At 50.1% G+C, this 27,448-nt stretch overlaps 8 protein-coding genes across 8 annotated transcripts; 3 read left to right on the top strand and 5 right to left on the bottom strand.

The window, feature by feature from the left end:
- Nucleotides 1-1,361: 1,361 nt before the first annotated feature.
- has1 (ATP-dependent RNA helicase HAS1) lies at nucleotides 1,362-3,443 on the bottom strand (the record flags this gene model as incomplete). Its single annotated transcript, XM_053101487.1, has 5 exons — nucleotides 1,362-1,610; nucleotides 1,687-1,947; nucleotides 2,002-2,641; nucleotides 2,699-2,780; nucleotides 2,846-3,443. The coding sequence occupies 5 exons, from the start codon at nucleotides 3,441-3,443 to the stop codon at nucleotides 1,362-1,364; spliced, it is 1,830 nt and encodes a 609-aa protein (XP_052954900.1).
- A 4,669-nt stretch (nucleotides 3,444-8,112) lies between these two features.
- KD926_008903 (transient receptor potential ion channel family protein) lies at nucleotides 8,113-10,382 on the top strand (the record flags this gene model as incomplete). The annotated part of the gene is made up of 2 exons (XM_053101486.1): nucleotides 8,113-8,485; nucleotides 8,548-10,382. 2 exons carry the CDS (start codon nucleotides 8,113-8,115, stop codon nucleotides 10,380-10,382), a joined length of 2,208 nt encoding a protein of 735 aa, XP_052954899.1.
- A 966-nt stretch (nucleotides 10,383-11,348) lies between these two features.
- On the bottom strand, nucleotides 11,349-12,756 carry KD926_008902 (putative U1 snRNP complex component Yhc1; the record flags this gene model as incomplete). The annotated part of the gene is made up of 5 exons (XM_053101485.1): nucleotides 11,349-11,656; nucleotides 11,728-11,808; nucleotides 11,877-12,011; nucleotides 12,105-12,306; nucleotides 12,547-12,756. The coding sequence occupies 5 exons, from the start codon at nucleotides 12,754-12,756 to the stop codon at nucleotides 11,349-11,351; spliced, it is 936 nt and encodes a 311-aa protein (XP_052954898.1).
- Nucleotides 12,757-16,190: 3,434 nt separating this feature from the next.
- KD926_008901 (DUF3602 domain-containing protein) lies at nucleotides 16,191-16,682 on the top strand (the record flags this gene model as incomplete). Its single annotated transcript, XM_053101484.1, has 1 exon — nucleotides 16,191-16,682. One exon carries the CDS (start codon nucleotides 16,191-16,193, stop codon nucleotides 16,680-16,682), a length of 492 nt encoding a protein of 163 aa, XP_052954897.1.
- Nucleotides 16,683-18,551: 1,869 nt separating this feature from the next.
- On the bottom strand, nucleotides 18,552-19,844 carry KD926_008900 (actin-related protein ArpA; the record flags this gene model as incomplete). Its single annotated transcript, XM_053101483.1, has 3 exons — nucleotides 18,552-18,614; nucleotides 18,677-18,991; nucleotides 19,077-19,844. The coding sequence occupies 3 exons, from the start codon at nucleotides 19,842-19,844 to the stop codon at nucleotides 18,552-18,554; spliced, it is 1,146 nt and encodes a 381-aa protein (XP_052954896.1).
- Nucleotides 19,845-20,355: 511 nt separating this feature from the next.
- On the bottom strand, nucleotides 20,356-21,164 carry alg13 (N-acetylglucosaminyldiphosphodolichol N-acetylglucosaminyltransferase catalytic subunit ALG13; the record flags this gene model as incomplete). Its single annotated transcript, XM_053101482.1, has 3 exons — nucleotides 20,356-20,491; nucleotides 20,574-20,712; nucleotides 20,849-21,164. 3 exons carry the CDS (start codon nucleotides 21,162-21,164, stop codon nucleotides 20,356-20,358), a joined length of 591 nt encoding a protein of 196 aa, XP_052954895.1.
- A 317-nt stretch (nucleotides 21,165-21,481) lies between these two features.
- Nucleotides 21,482-22,683, top strand: KD926_008898 (mitochondrial 37S ribosomal protein mS35; the record flags this gene model as incomplete). The annotated part of the gene is made up of 2 exons (XM_053101481.1): nucleotides 21,482-22,019; nucleotides 22,100-22,683. The coding sequence occupies 2 exons, from the start codon at nucleotides 21,482-21,484 to the stop codon at nucleotides 22,681-22,683; spliced, it is 1,122 nt and encodes a 373-aa protein (XP_052954894.1).
- A 1,232-nt stretch (nucleotides 22,684-23,915) lies between these two features.
- Nucleotides 23,916-25,609, bottom strand: KD926_008897 (uncharacterized protein; the record flags this gene model as incomplete). The annotated part of the gene is made up of 3 exons (XM_053101479.1): nucleotides 23,916-24,955; nucleotides 25,028-25,100; nucleotides 25,181-25,609. 3 exons carry the CDS (start codon nucleotides 25,607-25,609, stop codon nucleotides 23,916-23,918), a joined length of 1,542 nt encoding a protein of 513 aa, XP_052954893.1.
- Nucleotides 25,610-27,448: the final 1,839 nt, after the last annotated feature.

Here is a 27,448-nt window from a genome sequence, read left to right as displayed (position 1 = left end):
GACGGAGGATTTGTTGGATCTTGCTTGCTTGCTTGCTAAAGAATCTGATGTGATGTGATGTCGATGTCGAAGTGAACATTGCATAGTAAATGAAAAATAAACAAAATAAGCACATCCTCGTACCGTGGTACGAATCCTCCTCTTTCCTTGGTTCCTTCGACTCGATTCGGGAGTGGACAATGTATGTACAACTACATCATCTTCCGTTCCGTACTTTTAGCTCATGTAGGCCGATTGGAGACTGCGAATGGAAGGGAGCTAGTTAAGGCTGGAAGCCTCTACCTGCTTCGATTTAATCTGTACATTATCCGGCTCATGCGCGGTGCTACACGATGTCTGTAGGACTGCCCGGTTGCATGCCTAAGTATATCCGTCCGAACACACTTAAAGAAGACATAGGTCTGTAGAAGCAGCAGCAGAAGAAGCAGTGCCTATCATCGCAAACAAGAACAGATCTTCCATTCTTCCACACATACACATACACACATACACACATACTTACAAGTCCTCATCTTGAAGTCTCACATTCGGCCGAAGAAAACCTGAATCTTCCCGGTCTTGTGTAACTCTCCCTCTCTCGGTTCTTCCCCTTGTTGTGCGAGAATGAAGGAGTTGGATTTAATTGTGTCATCACAGATGATTCATGTCTGACCTCAGATCTCTTCATTGAGATCTCAACCTCGCAGCTCTGATTAGATATATGTATATAAAATGTCAGCATAAGACCTAAATAAACATCACAGGTAGAATATCCAAACTCTCCATATCGCTAAACTATAATTGCCACAGGAGGCAAAAAGAAAAAGAAAAGGAAAGTCCTACAAACAAGGTGCTTCCCCCATCCATCTCACCCTTCCTTCCTTGCCTGTACGCATAAGCACGGTTTTTCATCCCCTTGCTTCTGGTAACCTGCAATCTGTTTGATGCAGTGAGAGAGGAAGAAGCCGAGAAAGACACCGAGTGTTACTTTGAAACGGGTCTGAGCGGGGGAATCCTAGGTGACCTCTTTAGTTTTCTTTTACTTTGTGCGAGTCAAGAAGGGTTGATCGAGTTTGAAGTATTTGTGGGGTCTATACCACAAATATCTTGAGCGAGTAGGGAAATAAGAAGAAAAGAAAACTTTTTCTAAATTCTTAATGCAAACACATCGCACGGAGTATGCAGACAAGATAAGAGAGATGAAGGCAACCATCGGCGAGAAAAATAAAAGAAAAAAGGAAAAGGTAGGTAGTGATATCCACAAAGGCTCTGAACTCCGGTACAAAACTCAGGTCACTCTGACGTAAAAAAAGAAACAGTTTCAAAAAAAGCCATTATTTTCTTCTACTAACTTTACACGCAACCACTCCGCTGGGGTGAAATTAATCATCCTCGTGCTTCCGCTTGAACTTCAATCCCTTGGGTTGACTGCCGTAGGTTCGTCGGCCTTGTTGCTGCTGCTTCTTGTCCCGGCTGAGACTGGAGCCGAGTTGGATGTCGATGCGAGGCGGTGTGGAGAATCCGAAGCCCTTCGCCACCTTGACGAGGTCGATCTTGTGCACGTCGAAGACGGACCGCAGCGAATGCGAGGCATAGGCCTGGAGGTATGAGCGGTAGCCTTCCTTGGCGGACTGGTCGGGCAGTTAGCATTTTATTTGAGATGAGATAGATTAGGCTTTAGAAACTCGTTGGAGGATTGAAACTCACCTTGTTCAGGTAGTAGTTCTGCTCGATCAGCTTCTCAAGCTGAGACTGGACGTTGACAATCTTGTTGGCGGGGAAGTCGAATTCAACGACAGGAACTCGGGCCTCCTTCAAGTGCTTCAGGAAACCGACCTCCGACGGCTGCAAGAACATCAAGCTACGACCCTTTCCGTCCTTACCACGCGCCGTACGACCGACACGGTGGATGTAATCTCTGGTGTCATCAGGGGGGTCATACTGGATGATCCAGTCCACGGCAGGAATCTAGTCAACGGTTAGATATCTCGTAGCAAACGATCAAGGGGCAGTGAAACATACATCCAAACCTCGAGCGGCAACGTCAGTACAGATAAGGGTACCGGACTTGGCGTTGCAGAATTCGAAGAACGTGTTGGTTCGCTTCTGCTGTTTCTGCTTTCCGTGCAGCTCAAGCACGGGTAGATCGATGTAGTTGAGGAGCTCGGCATGGTATTTGACGCAGTTGCAGCTGGAGAAGAAAACAATGATCTTCTTCTTCGCGTTGCGCTTCAGGAAAGAGAAGAGCAGCAGGAAGCGCTTATCGGCCTCACAGAGAACGTAGCCTTGCTCCAGACCTTCCACGGTACTGTGCTCTTTGCGATGGTCCACGTTCACGTACAAAGGACCCGGTCGGAGAGATATCCGCGCCAAATCCTCAACCTTGGTGGTCTGGGTGGCGGAGAACAGCATGGTTTGTCTGTTATCGTTGGGCAGAATCTTGACGATCTGGCGCATTTCATCTTCGAAACCGACTTCCAGAATACGATCCGCCTCGTCGATGACCAGCGTCTTCAGGTTCTTGTAGACAAAACCCTGGGTGTTTTGCAAATGATCCAGCAAACGTCCCGGCGTCGCAACAAGCAGGTTGACACCCTTGATGAGCTTTTCGGCCTCCGCCCTTCGGTTGGCGCCTCCAATGACAATACCGTAGGTTTGAGAACTAAGTTTTCCAAGTCAGCCCGGGGCACAATCCAACACCGGTGGGTATAGCACTTACTGGAACTGGCAAAGTTCACGGGCCACCTGGAATATTTGCAAGGCCAACTCGCGTGTGGGGGAAACAATGAGAACACCGGTACCTGTATACGACAAACATGTAAGCCACCGCGACACGACCAGAATCACCCATAGAGCCTCAACTTACCGTTTCTCGGCTTGAACCGCAACGAGCTCAACATCTCGATCGCAGGAATCAAGAACGATAGAGTCTTTCCGGAGCCAGTCTTCGCAGCACCAAGGACATCCCGACCAGCAAGCAACGGCGGGATAGCACGCTGCTGGATCTCAGTCATAGTCTCAAAGCCCATTTCCTGGATCGCCTTCATCGTCTTATCCGACAGATTCAATTCCGTGAATTTCTGCGGCTCTCCCTCCACCTGCGGCAGACTAACAGGGTCTGCCGAGGGAAGATCCTCAGCGTCACCGGCAGACTCCTCCTCTTCCTCCTCAGCGTCGCTATCCTCGTCGTCCTGAGCGGGAGCAGCATCCTCATCCGACCCCTCGTCGCTGTCGTTCTCGCCCTCGCTGACCGGCTTCTCCACCTTGCGCTTCTTCAAGGTCGCCTCCTTGGCAGAGCTCTTCTTCTTGTTCTTCGCGGAGGTCACTTCCTTCTCGGGAGTCTCGCTCACGGCCGCAGGCGTCGCGGGCACATCCTCCTCGGCGGCGGCGGCGCGCGCACTACCTCCATGCTTTCTCTTGCGCTTCTTCGTAATCGACTTCGCGGTATCCACGGGAATCGGCATTTTCGGCGATCGAGTGCAGAGGGACGACTGTCAGCGGTTGAGTGAAAGAAAAAAAAAAAGTTTCCGTCCTCGGATAGGCAGATCAGACCCAACTCAATTGAATTGAATCTTCAATCAGAAAACAAAACAAAATAATAATAAAAAAGATACAAAGAAGCCTCTAGAATCAAACAAACTCTAGACGCTAGAATTGCTTCCCTGGAGACAAATGGCGAAGCACGGGCAAGCTCGTCAACGTATGGAAAAAAGTTTTTCTTTATCGCCGTCGCTCCATAATTTTTGGCCGATTTTGCGGGAAGAAAATATCGACCTCCGCGGTCACGTGCTGATAGCCGCTGATAGGGCCGGGCGGTCAGAGAATCTTTTCCCAGGCATTAACAGGCATCAACCTTCCGGATATGGTAGGCACGTTTTGGATGCCATCTGTTTGGTCAATGGAGTGGTTTGGAGTTGTCTGATTAACTAGCTTGGTAACGTAGATAATAATACTGAGTTAGAATCATGAATTTTCTATTAAGAATGGACTAAATGTTGAGCTACGTAGGTATAATAGATGCCGAAGTAGACCATTAATGATCAAAATGATTGAATAATTGACTGTCATGTAAGACGAGCTTCTCCCTACGTGTTCTAATTTGAATGTCAGCAGTCAAATGGTGAAACTTTTGAGAGCATTCACCGCAACATTTCACAAGTCATGAAGCTTCCAAGGGACTTGTTGTCTATATGCACAACCCAGAGCCTAAGGCATCGAGACCACCATTGATCTTCAGGTGTACAGAAAATAAAGCCTCGAACCCTTTACAGAGGTGCATATTATATGGGACCATAGGCATTGAGTTTCCAATAATATGCCCAGCGCAAAACCGACAAAGTCTTAGTCTACGCATCTGATATGTCACTCGCACCGGGCGGGCCACTCGGAGATATGTCATTCTTGGTCCCCTCCTAGTGGCGAAAGCGCACGGATTGAAGTCTTGTCTCATTTCATGTGAAGATGCTGGTTTGTGTTCGACGGAGGTAATGTCCCATTTGGACATATATGGAAACCAGCATTGCACTATCGAATGCCGGAAGCTGGCTAGCGGGGTTTGCGGAAGGGTCGGCCATCGTAAAGTGAATCATGAAAGCGAGGAAGAAATTGCGAAGAATCCAGTCACTCTCTGTGCCCGCAGACGTTGGATCCCGGGCGCTGACCGCTAGACTTGACCGATGTCTTTCAATAGACCACCGACTGGATCCGGAAGGAAGAGTTGAGGATAGAAATGAGCGAGCACTAGTTAGTAAAGCCCCCAAACAAAAGAGTCAGATGATACCCTGTATCTGGGAATGTTGGTTCCTAGCAAGTACCTCCAAGTATGCACGTCCAAGAAAATACCTCCAAGTGTAGTTCATGTCAGGCTGTCAGATCGGGCAGTGCCAGAGTCCATGTGCCCGGTCATGTGGTCTGGTCTGGTAGGTCAGGAGAATAAAATACGCTGCTACCTGGTGGTAGGTCGGGTCTTGGTATGGAGTACACTCCAACCGAACACAAGACCCCAAATGTGAGATTAGCTAGAAGCCACAGACCATTTCGATCCAAAACATAGATTGAAAAAATATTAAAATGTGAAACAGTTCAGTGACAACGCCATCGTGGGCAAGGAGTCAAGACTGTGTGTACGTTTGGTACACTCATACACTCATGCAGTACAGGGCCTAATCCCTTCCCGGCGTGCCAAAAATAGGACGGCCGCCTATGGTTCGAAGGCAGCCGGCCAGGGGACAGATCTCCTGAAATCAAAGGCTCGGGTGAGAGTTGTTGCAGGTCGCTTTTTTTTTCTTTTTCTTTTTCTGTTGCTTCTTCTTCTTTCTGACCCGTTTCTGGCTAATGGAGAGGATAGGGGACGGGGATTTACCCAGGTGAAACGACACCAAAATGCTTATCCGTCGATGAAATTCCTTCAGGAACGGAGTAGAGATGATCACTGGGCCCCGACGTCATGACGCGCATTCCAGCGAGAGCGCCGGTGATCTGACTGCTGTCGTTGTCGTTGATCAGGGGTGAATGATCTCCATTGTGGGTGAGAGTAGGAAATTGTTTACACGATGAGCATCTATCTGTGCGGTATAGAAGAGTGGCAATGGTGAGAAGAATCCAATGGCCGTATTTAAAGCGAGACACTCCTGTTTTACCGAGTCAAAAGGGAGGAGCGACGAAGGCTCCTCCCAGGGGGCTGTGCAAAAGGCACAGAAAAGTGCAACGCGGCGAGTGAGCAAGCGCCAAGGCCGCGGTCTTTCGCCCATTTAACCTTCGCACCTAATTCGACGTGGGGCGCTTCGTTACGGAGTAGTCGCTCTCTCACGAACAATACGAGTATTTGCCTGTGAGTTTGGATTTTGGAGTTTGAACCCATCACATGCTCTGTTGCTTCAAGATTCAATACTTGAGGGGTATATGTTGCGGTCGGTTTAAGAGTAAGCCCTCTGCATGTAGCATATACCCTGCATAAGGCGCGTCCCTGAGAAGTGAGAAGTCCTCGCAGGTATTACCGTAGCGTTTGTGTTGATCGCATTTGATGTGCCCGTATTCGCCCGTACTGCTTGTATGATAGGTACGGGGAGTCCTCATCCTTCGTCTTGAATTTAGGTCCTAGGCAAGCGTTTGCAGAGACCTGTAAGTAGTAAATACGGATACTAGTGTTCTTGTAGCGACGGAGATTGGCGGGAGTGACGGAGTGGTGGCAATCTTCGACCTTCGACCTGGAATTTGGCATTTCTTCTGTCCGGGGAGAGAAAGATGGAGTGCATACGGTGTATGCAATAATCCCACGCATGTACGGAGTACGCAGCACTATCTTTCCAGTATGAAACCCACCGAGAGCTTCCCGCTGCTGACAGAGCGACTGTGCAGATTGAGTTGCCGCGGAGTATCATGCAATCTGTTATTAATAGCAGTCTGGCAGGCAGAAGGATAGAATAAAATCATCAAACATCGCATATGCAAGTAGTCGGCGTGTCTTGTCTCTCCATGGCGGGACCCGGGGGGCGGGCGGTTAACGGATGGAGTCGATTTCCTCGAACTCCTAAGAACCTATTCCTCAAGGAGGAAGCCAAGTCGACAGTCGAAAATCCTCCCAAACACACAGGCAGACAAGATGTGTGGCAGGGAAGGATGATCCATCCTCACTTTATGTCTCTCTTGTCGTGGCTCCTATTGGCTTTGACTCGACCGGAAGTTGGAAGAGTGACATCGGGCCCTTGGCTTCAATCAATAACCATGGAGTAAATAATAACATCTGGCAGAAGAATCACCTGCTTACCAGCCATTTTTCTTGGGCGCCAAAAAATGAAATCTTGGCCGTCCCGATGATGAGCTTGGGAGCAAATCAGAAGCGGGAAGAGGTGGACAGGACGTAAAATCAACCGCATTGGGGCCCAGAAGCCAACCCCCTGAGGGACGCGCGTGCGCTGGGACTGGGGGAAAGTCCGTCTTAGCACGAGAGAATGAGAGAGATGGAAGGAGAGAGAGGGGAAGGACTGGTCACCGGAGCGAGTTAGGGGAGGCATACGGAGTAGGTAATGCATGTCTTCTTTATTTTGATTTGGGATTTGTTCTTTGGTCTCTCTTAGTTTCCCTCGATATCTCTCTTTTTGTCTAATACTACTACCTATAACCACATAGGTACTACCTCTGCTAAGACTACCTAACTAAGTACTGCTAGAGGTAAATCCAGGGTCTCGAACCGTTACCTGCGACTCCACGGCTGCAAAGTCCAAAAATACCACGAACGGTACGGTAAGACCCACCCGGCGGCATAATCTGCTGCTGACTCAGGCATCAACTCTCTTTCCCTCTCTCTTCTCTCTCTCCACCGGCGGCCAGGCGGGTCTTCCATTTCTCCCCTTCTCCTCCCTCCCTCCCTCTCTCTTTCTCTCTCTTCCTTCAAGAAAGAAAGTCGGGAAGTAGAAAATCAAGTGTGTGTCTTCCATCACTTCTTTCTCTTCTTTCTCTTTCCTTCCGCTCGTTCCCATCTCTCGTCGCAATTCCAGACTGGGTTTCCCTTTGTCTGAGGGAGCGAGTCATCTTTTTCTTTTCTTTTCTGTTCCGCTTTTTCTAAAGGGAGTGAGGAGACACTAAGGAATCCCTCCCCATCCGCTTCCTGGTCTATCCCTTCCCTTGTTTCCCTTCCTCTTCCTCAGGCATACTGTGTGTCGCCGTCCCGCTCGCTTTATTCGACTCTTTCAATCCAACTTCGTCTATCATTCGACTATTACAATTACACTATCCGACATTCCTTAACTATTTTCAGTTCTTTTCCTTCGTTTTTTTCGTCGTTCGTTTGACTCCACTTATCTAATCATCGTCGGTCGTTCATCCCATCTGTCTATCCACCTTTTCTCGAACAATCGCACTGCCTGGTTAGACATCAATGATTGTGAATTGTAACCTCACCACGCCAGTATCCACTACTTTCGATAATACAGCGTTTGTCAGGGTTTCATCGCCAACCTTTGCGACCCAGACCCAATCCTTCCGCATCCGGCCGACACCAACCTGATAGATACTCTGGAGTACTACCTAATTCACCACCACCACCGCCCGCATTCTCCGGTACTGGAACCTCTTAACTGACGAGTATATTCGCCGTCGACTGGGAAACTTGACGCCGACAATACACCTCCCACCATGCGGCTATTATCGCTTCTATTCAGCGTTTTCCTCGCTTTCCTCGCGGCACCTTCGGTGTCTGCGATCAAGGTCATCAAATCCAATGCCTTGAATTTGTGTCAAGACAGCAACAATTTCACGGCAACCTATTTCGCCGTCACGTTCACCCCCAACAACCGTTCTCTGGCATTCAGCTTCGATGGAGTGGCCTCGATTTCGGGAAAAATGACTGCGGAGCTAATCCTTAACGCATACGGAATCGAGGCTCTCCGAAAGGAAATTGATCCGTGTGAGCAGAACCTGCAAGGCCTTTGCCCTATGAACACAGGTCCTATCGACGTTAAGAAAGCTACCATTGACGTTCCGGAAGAAGTCGTCAACAGCATTCCCGGTGTGTATCTAGTGAAATCGCTCATAATAGGGGGATCCTTGTTTGCTAACGAATCGCTCTAGGTATCGCATATACTGTCCCCGACCTTGACGCCTCTGTTCGCATCTATATCAACTCGACGGAAACAGGAAAACCTATCACATGTCTCGAGGCTAGTTTATCCAACAGTAAAACGGTCTACCAGCAAGGAGTTGGTTGGTCTACAGCAATTATATCCGGCTTAGGTCTGGCAGCTTCGGCCATTACGTCCGGACTCGGTCACTCGAATACAGCCGCACATGTTGCAGCGAACGCCCTGTCTTTATTCAGTTTTATGCAGTCGCAGGCCATCATTGGTATGACTTCTGTTCACATGCCGCCGATTGTAGAGTCGTGGACGCAGAATTTCCAATGGAGTATGGGTATCATTCGCATTGGTTTCCTTGAAACCATCTGTACATGGTACCAGCGAGCGACCGGAGGAACCCCGTCCACAATTCTCTCGCAGCTTTCAACAACTTCGGTTGAGGTGCTGAAAAAGCGATCTTTCGATACTTCGGTCGGTCTAGCCAGAAGCGCCTCCGGGCATCTGTTTAAGCGCGAGGGAGAACAGAGTGGCGCGAAAAGCAGTAGTATTACCGTCAAGGGTATTGAGCGTGTCGGATTCAAGGCCAAAATCGAACAGACCAACATTTTCTTGACGGGGCTAATCTTTTTCGTCTTCTTTGTCACCGTTGTGATGATTTTTGTTGCTCTTTTTAAAGCAGGCTGTGAGGTCTTGGCGAAGCACGGCAAAATGAAGAGCGATAAGTTCCAGGACTTCCGAAACGGATGGAAGACTGTTGCTCGAGGAATCCTCTTTCGACTTACCCTGATCGGCTTCCCGCAGATGTGTATTCTTTGTCTGTGGGAGTTCACCAGACAGGACTCGGCCGCCGAGATTGTTCTTGCCGTGATTATGCTGATATCGATCATTGCGGCCCTGGGTTGGGCAGCTTTGAAGGTCATTCGCCTTGCGAAACGCTCGGTTACCATGCACAAGAACCCGGCCTATATCCTCTACTCTGATCCCACCTGTTTGAACAAGTGGGGTTTCTTGTACGTGCAGTATCGCGCCACAGCATATTACTTTGTCGTGCCCACGCTCGCATACATCCTGATCAAGGGCATGTTCATCGGCCTCAGTCAATCGGCTCCCATCGTCCAAACAATTGCTCTGGTCATCATCGAGGCTGCCATGTTGATCGCGGTCAGTGTTATGCGACCGTGGATGGACAAGAAGACGAACATCTATAACATCTCGATTGCCGCCATCAATTTCCTCAACGTCATCTTCCTGTTGTTCTTTTCCGAAGTCTTCAACCAGCCTGGAATTGTGACTGGCGTTATGGGTGTCGTATTCTTTGTTATCAACGCGGTCTTTGCTCTCATTCTCCTGATCATGGTTCTCGTCGCCTCCGTGTACGCCATCGTGTCGAAGAACCCCGATACACGCTACCAGCCCATGCGTGATGACCGTGGATCTTTCATCAAGTCGCAGACCCAGCTGACCACCGAATTGGACGCTCTGGGTGCTACCGCCCGAGGTGACATGAAGACAAATGCGTATAAGTCGAGCGCTTTTGAGGATGATACTAGTTCATTCTCAAATGGTAACGGGGCGAGCGTGAGCCATCAGAACCTCGAGGCGCACGATGCGTCACCGATGTCTGCGCGCCCTCCGGTGTCTCCTGTCGATCCTTCGCTGCCTCTGTTCCCCAGTGCGAACGATGCTCCGGCCCGACGACCCACCTTTGATGCACGATCGCCATCCCCAGTTCCGCGAGGAGTCAACGCCTCGCCATTCAACAATCCAGCTGCATACAGGGCGCAGAACTCGTCTAGCCCGTGGCAAAGGGGTGCTGGATACGAACACTAGGAAATTGTTCTTTTGATTGTTTCTAGCTTTGCCTGCAATGAAGTTATGGCTTTTAGCGTGGGAAAGGGACGGGATTACTTCATCTCGTGCCCTGCCCTTGCTTGTTTCTGATTGTTTTTGTTTCCTCCGCACCTAACTACCATTTAGTCTACTAATGTAGACTGTACTTTTTTGGATATACTGAAAAGTATTATGTTCGATCAACATCTCTCCCTCCTTTCCATTTTTTTATCACCTTGTCGGGAACTTTTCTTTTCTTTCTTTTTTCCTCTATCATCTCTTTCTATTTCAACCGGCGTTCTGAAGCATTGGATCAGGAGATCGGGACTTGACTTGATTTTGTGGACTTCGTGATCTATCTATATACTCGACAGGGTTGTTACTACTATTGTTTGATTGATCCAATAGTCTGTCCCTCTGTTATTATCTGTGATATGTCCGTGTTTTGGTTTTCTCTTTAGATGCACGGAGGTCATAATGCTAGTATCCACGTCCGAAAGACGTGCCTTTCAGAACTTTTCAACTTGTCCTTGTAATTCATAGTGAATTTATCATCAAGCAAAATGAGATCCACTATCAAGAGAGATTGAATCGATATATACCATTGAATAAGAAGAACGCTGGAAACAGATAAAGAACATCGGAAATCAATGAAAAAAAGATAAAATATCTAGATATCGAGGTATAATAATAATAATGAAAACAAACTGTTTAACACCCACGTATACAATGTTCTCGAGAGGAAAAAAGTAGTAAAACAAAACAACCGTTTGAAAAACAAAGGAAAGAAAGAACAGACGTCAATGGTGAGATATCACTCACACCAAAGACGTGTATTGTAGTGTAGGGGCACTCCCATCATGCATGAATTTTCTTTTTCCTTTTCTCTTCTGTATCTTTTCGTCTGTCTCTTCTGGTGCTCACTCACTCACTCAAATAATCTCAGGCTCGAAATCAACGACCCTCTCATCGCGAATCCCCCAACCCAGGAGGCGGACCAGGAAGACCACCCAGTCCGGCACCCGGAGGCGCGTATCCATCTGACGGGCCGGGGGGACCGCCCATCCCGGGTCCGGGGCTGGGACTGTATCCCGCAGGGCCCTGGCCAGGAGGCGGAATGGGAGGGAAGCCGGGCGGGAAGCCGCCGGGAGGTGGGAGGAAGCCTTGGCCTGGGGGCATGTTGGGAAGGGGAGGTGGGGGGATAGAGCCGGGAGGAGCAGCGCCGGACGCGCCGGGGAAGGGAGGTGGGAAGGGGAGACCGCGAGCGCCGGGGGCTATATTGGTTGGGTTAGTTTTTGGTGTAGAGGTAGAGAGGGGGGGGAGAGGGGAGAGGGGGAAGACGTACGAGGAGGCATGCCGGGGGCACCACCTGGTGCGCCGGGTGGGGGCATTCCGAATGGAAGAGGTGGGAATTGACCTGGACGACCTGATTCCAATTAGTGATATCGATGGATGGAGGGGAAGGTATCCGAGGGGAGGAGGGGGAAGATATACCGGGAGGAAAGGCGAACGGGGGAGGAGGGAAAGCACCCGGGGGAGCCATGGCAGGGTTCGGCACGGCTTGACCTTCAGCGGCGTAGGACGAGGTGATGGAGTCGATGACGGATTGGGCCTTTTCTTGACCGATTTCTGGAATTGTCTTTGGTGAGCGAGGGAGAGAGATTCATTTCAATTTCATGGGAATCTCTAGCAGAGAGGGTAATGGTAGGGCTTGTCTCATACGCTGGTAGTATTCCAACACGTTCCTCAGGTGGTTTCGTCCGGAGTTATGCGCCTTGCGCACACTCATGGAGTCGTGTGTAAGGTACACATCGCAGTAGTCGCCTATGGAATTGGACATGGGATCAGTAAGATGCGGCCAGAAGACGGGATGGATGTGGCGCGATTCGAGACGGGTGGAAGATCTGCCATCATATGGGAGAACCTACAGAAGAGTGCATTGATAGTTAGCTTCTAGTTGACCGATAAGAGGAGCAGGGAGTCACTTATATTTAGGCATCTTGAATCTTCAGGCCGTCGCTGACCTTGGGCGTTCGAGGCGAAGCTTGAATCGGCGGCGCTCTGATGGCGCGTTGCGCGTGGAGCGGGCTGGCGCAGAACGAGATCACTCGCGGTGTAGATGTATCTGACGCAGCGATCCAGATGACCGGATAGTTGAACCGACAATTGCGGCAGGGTAGTTGCTCAGATTGCTCGAAGCACAGACTTGCATGAAGTCCTGGATAATGAAGCGGAGTTTCGATAGCGACGGAGATATCTCGGGCGGTGTGACATGGCAGAATATACGTAGACAAGCTTGTTGACACCTGATATATAAGGCCGCAATCGCGCTAGAGTCATAATTCGCCCTTGGGATCTTGACTGGTGTTGGCATGTCAATTTTGGTGGTATCACATTGGTTCCTGCCAATACTAAATTGAGAATCAATCTGGGTCTAATTTTCGTAACTACAAAGGATCATGCCTCCAACTAAGTATATGAGTTCGTATTTAACGTTTGATTTGCAAGCTCTTTCGTCAAACACGAATTTCACCTACTTGCAAGAAAGTCAGTCAATGAACACTCGAGCCTCGAATACCGCCTTTCACTCATCTGCCACGAGTGATTATCGAAGAACCTGAGTGTGTTTTGCAGCGTCGTAAGAAGCATACGGCAGAGGAATGATTAGCGGTGAGAATTCTACGTCAAGTATATACCGCAACAACTCATCTCGGTTGCAATGCGACTGCATGGCACATATCATCTTACACTCAACTCTATTTATGTTCTATCTGAACAGAATGAGGTGTCCGGTACTGATTCTCTACTGGGACCGTTCCTTTCCGAATCGTGACTCGACGCACCCTACTTTGAGGACCAAGGAACGTCAGACATAATAGCCGGTAAAGCCATTGACTGCGGCTTCGCTAACATGCACTCGAACTGCCCGTGAGATGCATATAATATGCTGCTGCCTGTTCACGTTGGTGACACGAAGAGAGAATTTCTCTAGCGCGTATAGTTGAAGATTGGTGATAGACTAGGCAAAAAGATGAAAGAATAGGCGTAAGAGTAGGCCGTGTGTCAGTGGAAGAAGAAACTACTATAATGATGTGTTACCACCAAGTGAAACAAATCGGCTAGAGACATTACTCCGTAGTCGAGAGGAGCATTCAATACGCTCGAGTTGACCGAATCAACAAAGAGTCAGTGCAGATCAGTATCCGTTCATGTCGAGTCTTGGTACAACGCAGAATGAAATGAAGCAGTCGTCGTGAATGGTCTCTCGGAGTGGGAGACCTCCCGTGAGGGAGTCCTAATATCAGGAAACAATATTTCCACGCCTGCTACAGTGCGCATAGGTCAATGTAACACTGCCCTGGCTAGAAGCCAGAGTTAAACAGGATTGACAGGGCCCGATCTTCGATGAAACACTGTAGACGGACGGGCCTCCGTCGAACAGGGAGCAACGTGAGGTCGTAAATCGCTCATACTGCGCCCATTCCGTTGATAATACGCTTTCTATTGTGCATCGACACTTCAGGCCGATTGCAGCCTGACATGCCAGGGGATCCCGGCTGGCGAAACAGTCGAGCGCAGAGGGAGAGACGGGTAAGTAGCCGAACCCAGCCGAGGCCTGGAAGTCGAAATTGGGTTGTGATGCAGGAGGGGGAATTCTCCCGCTTTGGCTGACACTTGCCATCACCTGCATATGACCACGTCGATGCCTGGGGCCAAAATCCGGGGAAGGCCCGAGGGCCTCCTCACTCTCAGAAACAAGAAAAACCAAAAAAACCCATGACCGAAAAAAGAAGGGGAAAATTATTGACCAGGTCACCGCGACCGGTTGGACCGGATCGGTGAAGCTGGCCAATCGCCTGAACGATCCGCAGTGGACCGGAATGGGGGAGGAAAAAATTTTCAGGCGGCGCTGAATGGACGGATCAACGGGGGAAGTTGAGGCATTTCTGTCGTCGTGGTGGAACTGGCGTCATTTCGCTCCAGTCCAGCCCTGACAATTGTCTGGGGAAGTTGTCCTCGTCGGGTTTAGTCTGGCCCCCTCGAGTGGATCGCGCTGGTTTTTTGTCTGGTCTGGATTTCAAGACGATGAATTATTGTTGAATAATATTCAATAATGCCGGTTGTATGCGGGGGAGGTCCTCGGAGAATGGAGGGAACGGAACATTATTGTCCTGTATGATGTAGTAATAGTAACCCCAACATGGAAGTCGAGATGATGCGATCCACCGCCAACACTGGTCAATGTTGTCGACAGTTCAGGAGACATTATCCCTGACTAACATTGCGATGCATCCAGGGGAAGGACGGTGAGAGATTTCTTTGAAGATCTCCTCGACTATCCGGCGCTAGAGGAGGTTCTAGCCAGATCTGCCCCATGCCAAGAAAGACAACATTGCAGCCGTGAAGGCGCAAGATCACCCACGAACGCATGTTTCATTGGCAATGCGACATGGGGACGGCGAAGTCGACAAGTCAGGAACCGGGCAAAGATGACGGCAGGCAGCAAGCCGTTCACTCAAATTGGAGTACAGTACAGTACATACTGTAGGGAGTACCGGGAGGATGTCGATGCGTTGGAATCATCCAGAAGCGATGATGCAATCGTGCGTGCTGCCAATATGAGTAACTTGCGGGGGAGAAAATTTTTTCATTTTCTTTTTTAAGAAAAAATAAAAAATCAATACTTTTTTTAATTGACCGGCATGAATCACAAGGGGGATGACGGATTAATTGTTTCATTAAATTCTATTTTCTTGAAACATTGATTATAATTCAATTCTTATATAATCATCTCCAATCTTAACTGCTTGGCTACCTGCCGGGCAAACCGGTCAGCCGCAAGGAGCACCTCTAAAGAGGCTGTTGGGATGGCAGATGAAGGCGCTGCAGATGAGGAAACCACGAGTTGACCGGGTTGAAAGTGAAGCAGAGACCATTGCAAGAGTCTGTAAGGATCATCCGCTCACGATGACGACTCGTGACCGGCCAGCAATTTCCATTACCCCCAGGAAATTCGCTTTGGGACACATTGGGGCGGACTTCCCCCTGATTGGCCTTCGGGGCAGTTTCTGTTACGTTTTTCAGGGCTTGGACATGTCAGATGATTCAGAAGGGGGCGCCAAAAGCAGCAGGATCGGTGGATCCCCGGCGGCCAATGGTCGATTGGAACGGGCCCAAACTCACCCCTGAATGGCTGCGGCAACCGCCCAGCCCTAACGCGAGCTGACATAAGGAGGGGGCTCGTACCGCGCGCATAGACATCTGGGTATTGCTTACTCAGGAAACAGCGATGGAGATGGCAACGAGCGCTCAATTTCCTGGCAGCTGCTCCACCGTCGCATCCACCGGGTCGCCAGCGGCCCAGCGTGTGACCCTGGAACTTAACCATCGTGCCTGGAACGCCAAACGAGAATGGTGCAATCGTCGCCTTTCTCCCTCTTCCCCAGTGACCGGTTGGCTCACCGATCCAACTAGTATATAAAACCGTCCCCGCCGCAATGTTTGGCTCGCTTTATAGTGGTCCCATCGCAATTGAACAAAGGAGAAGATATTTTCACGATCCTTTCCTTGAACTCAGCTATCATATACCCCTCCTTTCCTCTTCTCACTCTCTTCCATATCCAATCCCTCCCTAGTGTGTAGTTCTGCGCGTCCTTGATCGTCGTGACAGATTTTTCTTCTACTACTGCTAGCATCCTGCTGTCGAATCCATAGCTTCGACCTCGCGCATCACTAGCCTTCTATGCATTTTGCGTCATAGACCGATTCTCTTTTAGAGCATTCGTTCTCCCATATCACCACATAATCATGCCGGCATCTATCAATTACAGGGTCGTTGAACCTCACCCTTCCGTCCCTCATACCTCCCGCCCCGCTCTCCATACGGCTCGCGGAGGCGCTGGCAATGTCATCAGTCTCAAGAACACCAAGACTACCGACTCTCGCTCGGCCACCGGTCCCGCGTCTCTGACGCGCCTGGACTCGCATGTCCCCAGCACCTTCAAGTCCGGCCGCGGCGGCGCCGGCAACGTCCACAGCAGCAGTGAGCGCGCCATGTTCAGCTTCGACGAGGAACTAGAACGGGACCTGCGTCGCGCCGCCCCCGTCTACCACGTCGGCCGTGGTGGTGCCGGCAACATGGTCCACCGGGACACCTCCAGCAGTGGCAGCAGTCTGTCGCGCAAGTTCTCCGCCAGCAGCAATGCTACCTCGAGTAGTGCCGGTTCGACTAGTTCGGCTCGCGAAAAGGCCCTGCGCGGCCTGGAGAAGGGCTGGGGCAAGCTCAGAGGAATGGCTTAGACGCTTGTCATCTCATCATCTACGACACCTCGATTCCTTTGATTTCAACACCCACATGCATATTCAGCGTCTCGAAACTTGATTTCTTTCGACTTTCGCATGCATGACTCACGACATCACGACCACCAAAAAAAGTTTTTGATTTTACATCATCCTACTCCTTCAACATCCCTTACCTTCGAAATCTCGAGGACTGTCGCAATTTATAATCACATCATCTCTCTTCTCTTCCGACTTTCGCATTTGATCGAGGGAAGTTGCGGATTCGACTGCTATCTCTCGACCGCCCACTTCACCTAATTACTTCTTTTTATTCCATTTTTCATTTCTTTTTATTGCCTTCGACACCTTTGTCGACATGATACCCTCTTCGCCATGAAATTATCATTGGCACTTCGATCGAATTTTTTGAATCTTGTGTGTTTATTCCACGGGATCTTCATATCGCTGGTCTTTCCTGAATCCTTCTATATTTCCTATTTCAACAACAATGTGTATGCCAGATTCTGGAATCGGCCAACCAAGGAGGGAACATCGTTTTGCACTCTCACTGTCAAATTTTTTTTTTTTTCCTTTTTTTACTTTTTTTTTTTTTGGCTCCATCACAATACAATGTCTTTCGATATGATGTTGATTTTTTCATCTGTTTCTTATCCTCACTGTATGTTAGTTCTCTTGATTTGATATATCTGTCGGAAATGAAGGATAAGAACCCGGACATTTTGGAAGTCAAACCTTTTTCCCTCTTTACTATTCACGTAGCAAGTACTTCGGATGATGCCCGCTGTTCTGGTTCCTCGGACGGTTTAAACCGTGGATATTGGACTAACTCGCCGGTGACATCACGCTATACTATATAGCCGCAGTGAAATGCAGGTAGATTCTCGCGAGATATAAACAACTGATTGATCTACAACGATGGATATGCCAATCTAGAACAAAACGGTAAAAATAAGATCTAAGTAATTTGTCCGTCTATCTATTTCTTAATTGCATAAAAAGTTCAGTCAGCTACATAGTTAATCAAAGTTCAAAAGCTTTATTTACACAGGTAGGTAAGGGTGGGTCAGGTAAGGTGAGGTCAGTCAGGTAGGGGAGACATAAAATAAACAGATCGAAGTAGAAGAAATTAAACAATCAAACGGTAAAAGAACAGGAGGTGAAGATGATATGTAAGGAGATACTTCATTGATTTGATTCCTCATTTCATTTTAGGCGATCTGCCTGGAGCCAGCTGTTTGCTTGCTTCTGCTCTGCGTCCCTAGGGGTTCGAACCTGGATCTGTATTTAAAGCTGGAGAACCGTGACTTCAGAATCATAGGTAAACAAACAGAGTAGTGAAATGATGTTGATTTGATATTGATCGATTCGTCGACATCGCCATCGTCATCGCCATCCCAAGTTGCGAAATGAGTTCGATGACTCAGATTGACGGTATGGTTTGGGTGCAGATCAATCGGGTGGAAACAGTGGGTGTGGGTGTAATTGTGGGGATAAATATCGACATCAATGAGAAACATGGAGTAATAGAAATGAGAGGGAAGGAAGGAAGGGAGGGGGTATCAAAAGCTGTTCGCTCAATCAATGCGCGTCAAGTCAACAGCTAGTTCTTCAGGGGTTGGTCGAAAGTTAAATGTCGTGACAACGTTGCAATGTCACCTAATTCTTGAATCATCTGGGTTAAAGGTTATGTTGGTTTTTTGTCCTTTTTTTGTGAGGTGCCTTTTCCTTCTTTTTTTTTCTGGCCTTGGTTCGTTGGTTGTCCGAGGGAGTGAATTGGCAGAAGCCTTGAGCTTAGAGCCTTGTTTTGGACTTTCCTCCCTCGTATGCCTAGTCTGGATTCGAATTGACAAAGACAGAAAGAAAGGCTTAGGCGAATTTCCGATGGATGATCTCAGGGTCTTCATGCCATTCGTCCGCACTAACCCACATCTACATGTCCAACTTGATTAGCATATCCACATACAGCATCACAGATCCGTTGGACGACTTACCTTCCGGAAGGTGCTCAGTCCGGCGAGAATGCCTCCACCAATCCAAGTGGTGTACTTTCGCTCCGCAGGCGCAGAGATTCGGATCTTCATATCCTCCACCGCTAACCGCTTGATCTCGCGCATCAGTCGGTCTGGGAAGTTCTTGCACAGGGTCGATCCTCCCGAGAGGACAATGTTGAGGTATAAGGATTTGCGCAGATCCAGATCCGTCCGGGTGATGGCGTCTTGAACGATTTGATGAACTCCAGGATATTCCAAGCCGATCAGCTCGGGGTCGAAGAGGATTTCCGGGGCGCGGTAACGTTCTTGTCCGATCTGTTCAGGAGAGGCAAGAAAAGTCAGGGATGAGTGTTCGGAGGGAGGGGATATCTGCAGAAACGGGGTGAGGAACAGAAAATACCTTAATCCGATGCCCATCCGGCAAGGCGTAGTCCACCAATTTCGACTCCGACTTGTGGTAGCTGTTCATCCAGTCCTTCTCCTCCCGCTTAGGATCCAACGACACGTAGCAGACCTTCTCCTTAATCATGCGCACCACCTCCTTCTCGGCGCTGGTATGCAACACATGGCCGTTTTTCCGCAGCAGCACCTGCAGGTGCTCTGTGACGTCGCGCCCGGCGACGTCAATCCTCCGAATACTGTTGGGGATAGCGAAGCCCTCGAACACCGGGACGGCATGGGAGACGCCGTCACCCGAGTCCAGCACGACGCCGGTGGTGCGGCCGGATGCGTACAGCGACAGCACGGCCTGGATGGAGGTGTAGAGGGCGGGCACGTTGAAGGTTTCGAACATGATCTGGGCGGCGGTGTCGCGGTTCTTGCGCGGGTTCAGCGGCGGCTCGGTCAGCAGCACGGGGTGCTCCTCCGGCAGCGTCTTCAGCTCGTTCTCGTACACGTAGTGCCAGATCTTTTCCATGTCGTCCCAGTCCGTCACGATGCCGTGTTCCAGCGGATACCGGATCTTGAGCAGCCCGCGCAGCTCCTGCGCCCGCTGGCCGATGAAGACGTCGCCTTCAAGGCCGCCGGCCATCACCCGCGGGTGTTTGGGCCGACCGACGAACGAGGGGAAGTAGCAGGAGGGAATCTCCTCTCCGGCGAAACCGGCGCGGATGGTCCCGCTGCCATTGTCGATGACAATGGGGGCGTTGTGGAGGGTGGCCTCGGCCATTGCGTTGGGTGGTGAATATTTGGGGGGGAGTGGGAGGGAGAGACGTGAAACGGGGAGTGAGAGGCCCCTGTGGATTTCGCGATTGTTTGAGGAGAGGTGAAAAGGCCCCACGGTTGGGGAGGAAAAAAGACAACGTCAGGCCCAGAGGAGAGAGGGTTATCAAATAGTTGTTTTCAACCCCAATTGACGGCGCTCGAGACGGAGAGGTGAGGGCGGCGGCGAAGAGATGAAGTCGCGTTCAGATCGGAGAAGATTGGAAGTTCCGTGCCGTCAACAAGGAGCTTGGGCCACTTTCTCTATACTTCTCTACAGGTCAACATTTACACATTGAACAACCAACGCAGGTTCATTATAGTAGCCATCATGCTTGAAAGTTGATATAATTAATCTTCACATCATGTCTCAGACAGAGGAAATCATTCTCTCCCCAAAGGTATACAGAGTAGTGCGGTGGAATCCACGCCATAGTAATATAACAAACACCTCAACAAAACCATCCAGACCAGAGAAATTAATCCAAAAAGCCCATCTCGTCCGACATCACTTGGTCCAGCGTACGATGTTTCTTCCCGGCCCCTTTTACAGGCGGCCAAGTCAACATCTGAGACCTCAGGGTCTCCGCGTGCTCTAAGGCGGCCGCAACGTCCCTACAAAGAACAAGAGGGAAAACGCATAAGAACCAAGGAATGACCCTGTCACTGCTACACTCTCGGGATGGGGCAAGCATACTGGTATGGGCTGGCAATAACATATCCTTGTTTCTGGAGCTCGCGCGCCAGATCTTCCTGGTGGTTATCCTTCAGCGTCGGATTGGGAACCACCACCAGCGGGACACCGAGGCGTAAGGCCCCGAGGATACTGCCCGATCCTGTGTGGGGTAGGTACGTATTAGTTGTGCGTTCTTTTGGTTTCTTTTTTTCTTTTACTTGAATACGATTCTTGCGCCAGTTACCCTCATGACATAGAAAGAGGTGTAGAGGGTTCCGGGCCACACAAGTGTTTACCTGCATGACTGATGATCACTCCACCGCTGCGGTTCTCGGATGGATTACACTGCGCCAATCCCATTTCTCCATCAAGGCCTTCGTGGTTGAAATCAAAGCCGTTGAGCTTGATGCCGTGACGATCGGAGATTTTGGCAAGGGATTCCTCGAATAGGGATCGGCCGTCCTTGCCATACTGTACGAGTAGGTGTGTATAGCCTATTCGGTGCAGAGCATCGCAAAAGGGCTGATCCAGCACGGCCTGCAAGAGTAGATGAAATGACGCCGTGGCTCCCACGGTGACGAAGCACAACTTATCGGGTTGGCTTGTGGCCATGGTCTAGGGGGACTCGATGGTGGTATGGTTGATACTGAGATGCGAAAGAGTTCTCACTCGGATACCGAAAATATAGAAAAAAGCAAAGGGGGCCGAAACATATTTGCCCTGGAGTTGAAGATGAAGTTGAAGAAGGAAGAGTAGAAGGAGAAGAGAAGAGCCGACGGCCTTCCCCCTTCCCGAAGCGGTCTAGCGGAAACGAAGTTCGCAGCCGCAGAAAAACATGGGCTCCGATAAACCTCCTCCGCCTCTCTCCAGCTGGTTATCCCGCCCTTTCACCTCCCCCTTCTCCTCCATACCGTTCACTCTCCTCCCAAATGGCCTTAGCAGCTCGGTCCATGGGCCGTTCGGCCCTCTCGCTAACCCGGCGAGGCCCAATCGCCATCCCCATCCGTTCCTTCTCCGCCACGCCGTCAACTTCCCGGGCCAGGACCTCGTCGCCGTCCACCTTAGACGACATGCCCACCATGCCGGACTACTCGCCAGACCTGCTGAGCAAGGAGGAGAAGTCGATGTACGATATGCTGTCCCCGGAGGAGCGGGTGCAGTTCGACGCCGAAAACCGACGCATGGTGGCCGAATTCAACGACCCCGAGAAGCGAGCGAACGCCCTCGCCGACCTGAACCGGGAAGTCGCCAACCTGGAGCGAGGCGGGCTGCGATTCGAGGACATCCGCGAGAAGAGGCCTGGTTTCTGGGCTGAGGAGGAAGACGACGAATTCGGTCTCGTTGAGGACGCGGACGACGAGTTCCGCGAGGATGAAATGACCTCCATGGCTCATGCGGAGGTCGAATTGCACCGCGACATCCGAGAATGGACTCGTATTGCTGCTTGGGATATGCCGTTCTTGAGCCGTATGGAATCCCAGTTCCCTCCCCTTCCATTCTTCCCTTGATTGTCCGTGACTAACCAAAACCCGCTTATGATTGATTAGAACTGGCTCGCCCCTTCACCCTCCCCCCGGACACTCACATCCTTCGATTCCGCTACACGTCGTATCTAGGCGAGCAGCACCCCGCCGAAAGCAAGGTCGTCATGGAAGTCAGCACGCAGGATCTGGCGCCGAAGTACGTCTCTGCGGCGCAGCTGCAGACGCTCCTCAAGCTCGTCGGTCCGCGCTACAACCCCAACACCGAGATCATCCGCATGTCGTGCGAGAAGTTCACCACCCGCGCCCAGAACAAGCGGTACCTCGGCGATCTCATCAACACGCTCATCAAGGAGGCCAAGGAGGGCGACTCCTTCAGCGACGTGCCCCTCGATCTGCGCCACCAGAAGCCCGAGCGCAAGCTCCGCTTCCCCGAGGCCTGGAAGATGACCGAGGAGCGCAAGAAGCAGCTCGAGGCGAACCGTGCGGAGAGGAAGCAGTCGGAGCTGGAGAGGCAGGCCCTGGTCGATGGAAAGTTGGTTATTGCGGAGGCTGTGCGGAACGTGCCATCGTTGAACCCGGCTTTGAATGCGAAGGCGAAGCAGGAGCGGGAGAAGGTTGCTGTTAAGGTTGGGGGTAAGAGGCGCTGATAGAGGGTGGATTGAGATGAATCGAAAGGCTGAGAGCTCTACTTGGAGAGGAGAGTAGCGAGGACACTAACTAACTGTACACTTGACGTGTGAGGTGTTTTCCCCTTGTGATGGGATTCTTTATTTTCTTCTTGTTTGTTTTTTGTACCTCAAAATATCAGGGGCGGCGCACATTTTTGCACGGTCATGTTAGAATTATGTATCTCAATGTATATTATATTCCTTATCAATTCTTCACGCACACATACACGCTCAATGTTGACATATCAGGTACTGCAAGGACTGACCATCAGCCAGCTGAGCTTTTTGGTCTAGTTAGAAGTCAGTACAACTGATACCTGAAAATCCTACACTCAATGAATGAATGGTCTTGATAATTCTTGATAATCAAAATCTCCTGGGAAGAGGTTGCAACCTATTGAAGATACCCTAGAAACCTATGCTAAAAGTTCACCAACAGAAATAAACATCCATTCTGTACCAGCTTCATCCCTCGTTCACCGGCCTTCTTCGCCTTCTTTTCTTTTTTTGCTTTTTTGCTTTGTTTTGAAACTCTTGAGTATTTATTTGACATGCAAATATACCCTTGAAAAAAGGCCTTATAATACAACCCGTACATCATAATTAAAAAAGAAGCAGAAAAAGTAAGTAACCACCACTAACACAAGAAGATAAAAAGGTGACAAACAGGACAGTAGATCAAGAAGATTCTTGACCATGACCATGACCCTGTCACAGAAACAGAAACAACTGTCGCAAAGAAGGAAAAAAAAAAAAAAAAAAACTAGACAATTTTATCCAGTTCATGTTGCACAGTCATTGTATCCTAACCTTTGCATCATTTCAGATCACATCATATCCTTGGTGACGCGCATTCATCCAACAAACGATAGGGAACAGGTAGGGAAGAACTTTGGGGTAAAGAGGGCAAAAACAAAAAGTCATATCATATCATCATGTTGCTCGTTCATTGTACTGTAAAACTCATCCACCTCGTTCATAAACATTTCCCGGGTTGAGAGGACAGTATATTTAGGGGAGGTTTCCGAGATCGGGTTTTTCATATCATCAAGAGCCGAGGAAGCTTCGTGTCCTCCGTAGGTAAGGTCGTAAATACAAGTTAAAGACAACGTAAACCGGAGCAGTGATAATTAAAAAGATGGAAGAACAAAAGAAATACTGTTAGAGGTGGCGATGAAAGATCGAGACCGTACGGACTGATTCGCTCGCTCTTACTTTTCATGTCCCTTTGAGTTGAGCTTGAAGAAGTCGTTGGACGATCCCATGGGCTTCTTCTGCTGAGCCCTCTTGCTTCCAATAGGACTTGGCATGGGGCGGTCTTTGTCGCTACCCTGGGGCTGAATAACCCTGGGGCTGACCTCGGATGCATGAGAGGAGCCGGAGTGCGCAGATGGCGAGTCATCACGAGTGGGAGTCTCCGCGATAGGACTAGCGAGAGGACTTGCGAACGGAGAGCTGATACCGTCTTTGGAGATGGAGGGACCAAGGCTTGGGCCCGCACCGACTGGGGAATTGACACTCTTGTAAGTGTCATGATCCGGAGTGTCATATCTAGCCTCATGTCCGGCAGTCTGAGGTCGAGGCTGATACAGGCGGCGAGACTTCTGGGCCTTCCTGGAACGGTTCGTACCGGAAGACATGTCAAAAGGATTGCGCAATAGTTCGGCGTTTGGCATGAGGGCCATGTTGCGGAAGAACTCCTCATGCTCCGCCCTATCGAGAGCTTCTACGTCATCCCGAGCAGTAGGATGATTCAATGCGCCAATACCAGATCCCATGGCACTCAGAGACGGATACTCTGGCAGATGATCAAAAGCGAAGATGTCGGGCATTTTTGCGGCTGGGCCAAACTGAGGGCCGTACTTGCCTGCCTGTCTCTGGTGGTCTGGGGCTTTGGGGGAGTTGCCGGCTGGGAAAGCAGAGCGCGAAGGACCGGGGGCCATGGCCGGACTTTGCTGCGAAGCGGCATAGCCCGGACTCTTCTGCTTGGGACCTTTCTCCGCATCGGAAGTATCGATCGCTCCGTTCGGATCTAAACGAGGCAGGTATTGAATTGACTTCATCCCGGCGCGGCCTGGCATATCATCCTTCCAGTGCTGTCCATGGCCACCTTGAGCGCGTGGGTGACCATGCCCGCTTGGAACAAGACTCGGGATGTTGTACTTCTCGCGAAACCAACGGGGGATATCACGCAGACCAAGTTTCTCCAAGGTGGGTAAATCCCTAGGCATTTCGTGCTTGTAAAGGCATCCTGTAGGGTACAAGTTAGCCGGTGAACGGTTGTTTTCGGTCTGTTGTTCAACCGCACGGAATCTCATCTCACCTTGTTGCTGATAGTCGCATTCGCCGTGTCGAATCCAATAAGAGCAGAACTCTTTCTTGGTCAAAGGATTGCTCTGAAAACCGAATAAAGGTGAGACATGTCAGCCACAGCTCCATTTCAGCTCATACAAAGCAACTGCTAGCTAGTACTTACCTGTCTCGAACTACCGCCACCCGAGCCACCACTGCCGCTAGGGACCAACCAGTTGTTGTTCGCGGACCAGCTCTGAGGAGAGCCCTGCTGGAGCATATTGCTCACAGCTAGACGCTGGTTGGCGGTCATATTCTCGTCAACAGTGAGTCGCGCAAGCGCAGTGTGCATGTCATAGTCTCTGGAGCGATGACCGTTCGCGTTGGCCGAGGTGGCACGAGTCGGAACCTGGGACACCCCCTCAACGACGTAGGACTGAGCTCTGGGACTGAGAGTTCCCAAGCTTGTCATTCCTTGAGTCTCATTAGGAGACAAAGTACGAGGAGCCCCGCGGATCGAGACATGAGGAGGCAGCTCGTCGACAGCGATCAGCGGGGTGAGAGTGCCATTTGGACGGGTGCAAAAGAACTGGGGACGGAGCGAGGAAGCCATGTTTCAGTTTCTCAGAGAGAAGAAAACCTTCAAATAAATAGTAAAACGATGAATGAGATGACAGAAAGTATAGCGAAGTGAAACAAGGTAGAGGGGGAGAGGTATGATGTCGGCGGAGGTGTCAGGATGCGTAACGGAAGACAAGGAGGTGGGTGAAAAAGAGAAGAGAATTTTAGGAAGAGGGCGAAAGAATAATAAAAGAAGAGGGAGGATAGGCGAGCGAAGGGTCCTGCTGGCACAACTCAGCGACAGAGGTAGTGAATCGGAGGCGAGAGTTCTAGAGGGAAAGTGACCGCAACATTCACCCAGGCGGCGCAATGAGAACCAGAGGGGAATAGGGAGGAGGGACCAGACTATAAGCAGCAAGCAGCAAGCAACAAGCAGGTATATAGGATGGGAACGGCGTGCAAAGCAAAGCAAAGCAAAGCAAATCCAGTGCTATGTGAAGGAGAAAGTAGACCAGCCAGCCAGAGAAGAAATACCAGAGGAGCATCCAATGCCCTTAATAAAATGAAGAGGAAAAAAATCAAAATCAAAATCAAATAAATGGAACAAGCCGGTAAGAAGACAACAATCTAGTAGAATGGACTATAGCATTAATAATAATAACGGGGGGAAAGGAATCTTAAAGGAAACCACCGAAGAACGAAACGAAAAAATCAGACAGAGAGAAAAGGAAAACGAGGACAGAGTGTATAGTCAGGGAAACGGCAGAGGAAAGACAGAAGAAGGAGAGAAACGAAAGACCGAGAGAGAAAAGAACGTATAAGAAGCAGCAGGTGTTTGTCCGGTCTGGATGTACAACCTTTCCCTCGGATGGCTGCAGCCTTCCTTTCTTTCCCTCTTGCTCCAAGCCCCCTTCTGTTAGCCTTTTCCCGTCCCTTCTGCCCCCCTGGTTTTTCTCTCTCGCTTCTCCTTTCCTTTGCCCGTTTGTCTGGCCGATTTCCATTGCGGTGTTGAGTGTGTATTCCTTCCTCCCTCCCTCCCTCTCTCCCATCTTTACCTTCTTCTTCCCCTTCCCCTTTTCTCGAAATCCTCGATTTCCCCGATGATGCCCTTCAAAGAGATCTGTAACACCCCAAGGCTCCCTCAGCTTCGCCATTTTCCACCCAATGGATAAATAATTTTTCATCTTCAACTCAAACAGTAAAGCACCAGTCTCCAGATAAGAGGGGGACCGGAGCAGCCTAGACCCAGACAGACGGTTGAATGCGTTTTCACCAAACGGCGTCCAGACGTATGGCTGCTCTTCGGTCAGCAGAAAGCAGGGAACACAAACGGGGCTGACGGGACATACCAAGCGTGGCCTCGTCCCTCCCGGAGAGAATTCGACAGAGAATATCACGTAGCATGGTCAGCAAACGAGACCTTGGAGATCACAGAGCCTGATTCCTAAGTAGCAGGGGTCGAACGATCACCCACTGACCGCTGAATGCTTGCTGTCTACTACCTGCTGCTTGTGATGTATGCACAGCCGTTAAAGCCCGTACGCTAGGACTTGATTGGAGAGAACCAGGTAGGACTGGCACTCGGGAATATCCTCACGTATTCCCGGAAAAGGAAGTGTTGCGTTTGTCGGGATTGTACGGTTTTGCTTGTTCTGGTGTTCTTACCTTGGGGGTTCCCGGTTGCTACTACTGACTATGTATGTACTTCCTTTGATTACTTCCTACATAGATTATCATCATCTTCACTAGATCCCATGTGACCATCAAGATCGATATTCATTTACCTGAGAATTATTGTGTATGTACAACAGCCATGTTTGGGGGGGGGGGGGGGGGGGGGGGGGGGGGGGGGGGGGGGGGGGGGGGGGGGGGGGGGGGGGGGGGGGGGGGG

The sequence above is a fragment of the Aspergillus affinis genome (assembly GCF_023601865.1).
Source record: "Aspergillus affinis strain CMG 70 chromosome Unknown NODE_60_length_195438_cov_84_765746, whole genome shotgun sequence".
NCBI lineage: Eukaryota > Fungi > Ascomycota > Eurotiomycetes > Eurotiales > Aspergillaceae > Aspergillus > Aspergillus affinis.
The sequence above is the reverse complement of the archived record's forward strand: the minus strand, read 5'-3'. Positions and strand labels throughout refer to the sequence as shown.